General features: G+C 49.7%; 1 protein-coding gene across 3 annotated transcripts in view; it reads right to left on the minus strand.

Annotated features, from left to right (window-relative positions):
* The window catches only part of LOC126576023 (IQ motif and SEC7 domain-containing protein 1), a 135,473-nt gene that overhangs the window by 55,214 nt on the left and 73,601 nt on the right, over positions 1 to 6,658 (minus strand). The window contains exon 2 of one of the 3 annotated variants that reach the window (XM_050237085.1): positions 2,034 to 3,087. The exons of 1 other annotated variant lie outside the window; for it this stretch is intronic. In XM_050237085.1, coding sequence (XP_050093042.1) covers positions 2,034 to 2,791 — 758 coding nt within the window. In that variant the 5' untranslated portion in view covers positions 2,792 to 3,087. Of the gene's footprint in view, positions 1 to 2,033; positions 3,106 to 6,658 lie in introns of all 3 variants that reach the window. One more of the 3 variants, XM_050237086.1, reaches the window with a different exon arrangement.

Consider the following 6,658-nt stretch of genomic DNA (forward strand, 5'->3'; position numbering starts at 1 on the left):
AACGACCTACACAACACTCCCTATGGTTGCCCTTTTCCGTACCCCCCTTGTGCGCTCTATCAAGGCACGATCAGCGGGGAGTGATCGTGAGAATTGTTCGGTATTATGACGGGTTATTTTTAGTACATCCCCCAGGTGCCTGCAGTCGACTCCACTCCACTCCACTAATGGCGCACGAGGCTATTGGGAGGTAAACGGTTAACCTCCATCGACAACCGGTACACTACACGCCCTAGAGGAGAGGGAGGTACTAATCTCCGTTGGATACGGAATTATCCCCCACCCGAACTGGTAGCAGAGGGCTCTAGAGTGACTGCATTACAACACATGCGGAGTTGCAAAAGAGTTTGCATATGGCTACCACCATCACGATCGCCATTGGTAGTACTAGTACCCCCGGGGGCCACTGGTTTCAGTGGCTGGTCCGTCCAGCCAGACCTTTTAAGCACGTCCGCCAACGACGATTTATGATTTACTTGAAACCCGTTGATGAGGATTTATGCAGATTTCAAGATAAATCTAGCATTGAGGCAATTAATTTTTGTTTTAGGCACAATGATGTTGCCAAAACTTCCCTTTAGCTTCAAGCCTTCGAAATGGTCACTTCACACGGCTTAACCGGGGCCACCATCGACGGATGTTAATGAAGAGAACAACATTTGGCGGCATGAAGGACGTAGAAGGTGACACGAGCATAGCTGAACGTCTACACTTCGCTCTGTCTGGGAACGGAAACGTATAATTTGGTGGCGCGAGGGCTCGTTTCGATAATCGCATGACACATCCTTCCGTGGCACTTTGGTCGCTTCGAATTTTGCCCAAAAGTAAACAGACGACGTGAATTATTTTTGTTGCCCACTTGAGCATGAGAAAAACGGATTGTTTCAGTTGTGCGTCGGACCTCCGTTCGTCTACAAATTCCTAAGCAATTTTCCATCGATTGTTGATCGATTAACCAGACCTGAGATGATTGTCGCCCAAATGTAACCTTAGCTTTCGTGGCGTGAAATCAATTCTCTCACGCTCGACTACGACGGCTCATGTTCCCCATGGACGCTAAATATTGCATTAATCTACGCATAATCTCATCTGCCTAAGCAATCTTCGCTTCGATCAACCGCAAGGGGGCTTCGAAGCTAATTTATTCCATATCATCATGGATGGAATCTGCACTTTGCACTTTGCTACAGCCTCCAGCACGAGCACAACTTCGCTTTATGACTCGCCTGCCCCTGACTGGTTTCATTTACGTAATCGACACAAATCGGCTGGTGGTCCGGTGGTACAGTCGACGGTGCTCAAATCGGGCTCATATTTATCATCAATCTTTGTACGATGATTTTCACCGCGTGCGCGCCGCGGAGTTGTTGGAGTACAACACGCGGCGCGGATTCGTTACACGGTCGCCATTCAATTAAGTTCCCATGGAGTTAACCAAGCGGCCAACCACAGGACAGTACACTACCCCTAGGTCAGCGTTAGCGCACAGATGAAAGTGAGTTGTTGAGCCGAGGGAACGTTTTGTGTTTGTTTTGCTTGAGACACAAATTAAAACAAAACTCATCTTGTCAACTGAACACAATGGGCCTGACAAGCGAGCGAGAGGGATGACAGTCCGGTTTTGCTCGCGAAGATTCATGTCTATTACGCGTCCCGTTTGAGTGACGCAAACGCTATTTGCCAAGGAAGGGGCAATTAGTGGTGCAAAATGGTAAAAGAAAGAGACGCGCATCGTCATCAAACGGTAGCTCGCGGTCCGAATAATGATGAAAATGTGTGAAAACCGTTTCGAAATCACTTATCTGACATCGTATCGTAGTGCTCTCGGTTGATCGCAAGCGTATAAAGTATAATAGGTGCATAATTACCTGAAAATAAATAAAGAAAAAGGAAGAAATGTGTCAACTCAATTCATTAAGAAGGATTCAATATTTCAGAAAAATAAACTTTGCGAAGATCCAATCTGCTCCAAACAACTCATGCTCTTCTACCGTGATCCTCTTCTACAGGATACTCCTCACATCGGATCTCACCTGACTATCGTCGCGTGGTGACTGGTGTGTGTTTCCGTTTCCTTCTTCCGCCCCGAGTAGCTCACGACCGTGATCTGTCGCGTTTGTGTCCGTACGACGCGGCGCACCCTACTCCGCCCATCACCCACCAACACGATCGTCCGCTTCTTGCTACTTCCACTCCCAGCCGTACTGCCGCTCCCGGGCGCCGTATCACTCCCGTGACTCAGCGCACTCGCCTTTCCCGACTGATGGTGGCTGTGGTGGTGATTGTGATGATGACTATTGTTGTTGTTATTATCACCAGCAACACCTCCACCTCCACTGAACCCACTGCCACCACTCCCACTGATCAGGCTGCTCTTCTCCGAGCTACGACTTCCGGCGCCACCCAGCCCCAAGCTGTCCAACTTGTCACTCAGATCGAAGTATCCTCCGCTACCACCGCTCCCGGACGACAGGATGTGCTGGGGATAGTACTTGTTGTAGTACTTGTCCGATGGTGATGACGATCCACCACCTCCACCGCTGCTGCCACCAACATTGCCCACCGAGCTGCTGAAGGTATTCTGATACTTGAGCTTCTCGCCATTCTCACTCTGCTGTAGATGGTGATGGCGTGGCGAAGATCGCGACTTCCGCTCTCGCTCCGCCAGATGATGATGTGGCGAAGGAGAGTGATAGTGCCGGTGATGGCTTTTGTAATGATGATGGTGATGATGGTGATGGTGCGGGTGTCCGTGCTCGCCACCCCTTGGGTACAGCTCCGAATCGAGCATTTTCCTTTCCGTTTTCACTTTACGCACCGATCACTGATCGCGATGGTGTTGAACTGCTAGGGTCTCGCGTTTTTATTCTGAAACTAGGCACATCTTTCAGTTGTTCATTGTTGCTTTTCTGCAGCGCACAAGCTGGTGAAGCATATACTGATCATTTTGTTGTATTTCACGTTTCTGCAGTTTTTGTGTCCTTGGATGATGTCGTCACCGGTTTCGAGTTACGTTTCGGAAGGATTTCGAAAGTTCGTTTTAAAGTTTCGTTTACCAATTAGCACTATATTGCACTCGCGGAACCTCTGTAATGTGGGAAGAGACTGTTGATTGATTCGTACAATGATTCTTCTGTTGCCGATACACAAAACAGGGTCTTAAAACTAAACACAACACATTCGATATTGTGCAGAACTCGCTGGTGCTGCTGCTGCTGCTGACTCAGGGATCCGCTGCTAACCAGGAAAGCTTAGTTTAGTGTCGAAAATCCCCAACGGTGCTCACTGTGCGCGTGGGCCTGGCGGACAAGTGTTTGTTTAACGTCGAGAACCAGGAACCACACCAGCCTGACGCCATCAAACTCGTTCCGTAGGTAGAACATAAGGAAGTTCCACCGGGCGTTAGGCGTGAGGAATTTGTTTTTTAACATTTCACTGAATAACAATTAACCGATCAACCGGTGGAGTGGAGTTGGTGCCACAGAGTATACTTATTACTCACTGCGCCTGCCTCCGGAAAGCAGGAATTCGCAGGCCGAGTTCGAGTTTGTGGCCGGCGTGCCCTGAGGCCAAGGCAGATCAGAATCGCGAAGTCCGTGTCCGTGCAGAATGCCGAAAATGCGAATCCGTACGCCGGGTGCGGTGTGTAGGTGGCGCTGTGGCTTAAAATACGTCTTGACGTAGCAGCGCGTGTAGGAAGCGTGCCTCCGTTTGTCCGAGAAACGGCTTCTTCTTGTGGCGGCTCAAGATCGAGAGTAGCGGCGTTTGCGTTCCAAAATCGATATAAACCACTGCCGCGAGGAGTGTGCTCACCACAACGAAATGAGGAGCATTTTACAATTAACATCGCAAAAAACACAAGACACACATTGCAATTAACACTAGGCACTGGTGAGCGTAGTAATGGGCATGCATTGTAGCGGTAGAATGCGCGATGCGTCTTGTAAGTGAAAGGAGCGAAGAGAGGGTCTAATTAGAACCTTCGCGTGCCCAACCGAGGAAGACGCCGTTAATTTCACAATCAGCAGTGCCATAACGGACCGCGCGAACATTCACAAGCTGGCAATCAGTGCATGATGCTCAGTGCATTTCCGTGTTTGTAGCGCTGTGAGTGGGGAAAAAAAGAGGAGCCCCACTACTCCTCTCTAGACAGCCGCTCTAGTCAGAATGGTGCCATCATTTGCGTGTACAGTATTGCGCAAGAAACGATTATTGCTAAATGGCTTAGCTACTAAACCTACAGCGAATGGCGGATGACTTCCTACGCCATTCCTAGAGGCTGCTGGCGGTAAATACGCGCACAAGCACTTGGATCGTTTGGCAGTAACTTGTAATAAGATTGCCAATTTGCTTGACTTGGTTCTCCCACGGGCCTCTAAGTGGCAGATCGAATCCCATTTTGAGTGCAACATTTAAGAGCATTCCGTGGAGGTCGCTCCATCGATTAATGATCTGATTATCTAATCGCTACGCTGATCGGTATCGATCCACGATTGGCGGCATCTTCCCGAGCTGGCCATCAGTCGGCGACGGATTAACGAAGCAACGGAGGACACCTGCGATGCGCACTCGAATTGCCGTCATCACAGCAGAGGGCATTATGCAACGGACGCATTAGATTGCGAAACAAATCAGAAACAAATGTTGACATTCCCAGCTGGACTGGCGCACTGGCGCTGGAAGGAAGCTGCGCTTCTAATGCTGAAAGAAAACACGAGACCGCGAGAGCCGAACGATCAAAACCGGTCACCGGCGACAAGTTTTAATGGATCGTCCTAGAGTTCAAGGGGACAATAAAGACGCGCCATTTAGACGCGCTCACGGCTCGGCAGATAAACCGACTGGCTACGACTGGAAACGAAATGGAAAGTCCCGGTTTTATGACACTTTTTTGTGAGTGAAGCTGTAATGGTCGCGCGACGGTACTCCGGCTTCGTCTGCTGCGTTCCTCTTGTGTACAACTCTATCTCGACCCGGCCGGTTGCTTATCAAGCCGTGTGTGCGAGGAGAGGATATTCCTAATTGGTTTTTTAGTAGCTTCCTGTAGCGAGTAACCATGGTCATTCCATTATAACAATCCTTTGACATTACACGCCATCCGTGAACATAAAAAGTCCACTTGCATTCCCGAATCCGACACTCACGCCGAGAACCTTGACCGATGGGGCAGCAAAAGTCACGCAAAGAAAGGAAAGGGTGCGCACAATACGTAACACCAAAGCCCCCGTATAAGGGCATGGCGGATTGGCGCATAAATTCGAACTAAAATATTGAAATCTGGTGCCTCCCAAGTTTGTCCAACACCCCCCGCCAAAACAATATAACGGATTATAAATATTGATGTCGGAACAGGGTACCGGTTCTTGGGAGTTGGAAGCTGCTACGCGTCTGCTCGTGGCGCGTCTGGCAGCTGTGTACCCCGTCGGTGTTTCTGTGGTCCATTAAAAGTCCTCCAGACACCTCTAAGCCTCTAAGTGATGTATCACATTAGACCACTTTCGGTCACCATCCCACGCCTGACTCAATGACCAGTCCAGTCTTGACCATGGAGCCAAAAGTTGATCAATATGATCGATCGACATTGCAACACACTCGGGGGTGTTTGTTGACTCACATACAACTCCATGTGCGCGCGCGCGCGCGCTGAGCAACATAATTATTGATGTTACAAGATATTCGAGAGAGCGCGAGAGTGATGATGATCGTCTGGCGATGGCAGCGGCACATCACTTTGATCTGTGTACGGGCGGATGTCCGATCGAGTAGCATTGACATGCCTGCCGCAATGCAGCAGCTGCATTCGTGTGGGATTAATGCTTGACCATGGTCCGCGTGGATTTTCCCAAACAAACCCGTCATGTAATCCCTAAAGGAAAGTGTGACAAGACTATCGACGAGGGAGAGCAGACGACGCTTCAACTGTCCACACAATAGACATGTCACAAGGTGGCGCCAGCTGTGCCGATGATGCATGCTGTCTGTCAGCTGAGCACACACGGTACTTGACCAATCGTTCAGCGCATCGGACTTTGAGTGGCAAAACGAGTTTCCGGTGTCCACTGGCCGGCCAGCGAGTGAACGAGCCTAATTTCAAATGCAACCCAGACGAAAGGCCGGCTGACACATTCCCGGGTCCCGTCACTGCCCTGTTGTGCGAGCGATTCATTGCCGATACTTTAATTGCAGTTTCAAGTTGACACTTTGAGGTTAGAGGAGGAGGGCGGGCGGGCGGTGGCTGGAGAGAATACCTAATACCCTAATGGAGACGTGAAAGTCGTGAGTGCAGAAGACCAGCGTGCGAGTGAGTTGCACGCGACAGGAAAGGAAAGTTTCAAACTCACGACAAGTGTCCCCGAAGGGCGCCCCAGTCTGCTTGCAGTCTGCCAGACGCTAGGGCCCGAAAAATGTTTGGAAGTGTGCGGTGAAAGCGCATGGCCGTTGCGTGGAATTAGCCACTCGGTTGTTTGTTCCAACCATCGAACGAATCGTTTTGCGTTTAGTTTCAACATGGAATGTGTGGAACATTCAATTGTCCAACGGAAGCTGCTTTAGATTGGCCCCTGTTCACGGACGTGATTCTGAGGAAATCATTCGAATTTACTGGAAGGAAATCCTCAACAAATACGTAGGTGTCGCTAGCCCCGTTAAAAGCCTTTTG

The sequence above is a fragment of the Anopheles aquasalis genome, chromosome 3 (genome assembly GCF_943734665.1).
Source record: "Anopheles aquasalis chromosome 3, idAnoAquaMG_Q_19, whole genome shotgun sequence".
In the NCBI taxonomy this organism is placed as follows: domain Eukaryota; kingdom Metazoa; phylum Arthropoda; class Insecta; order Diptera; family Culicidae; genus Anopheles; species Anopheles aquasalis.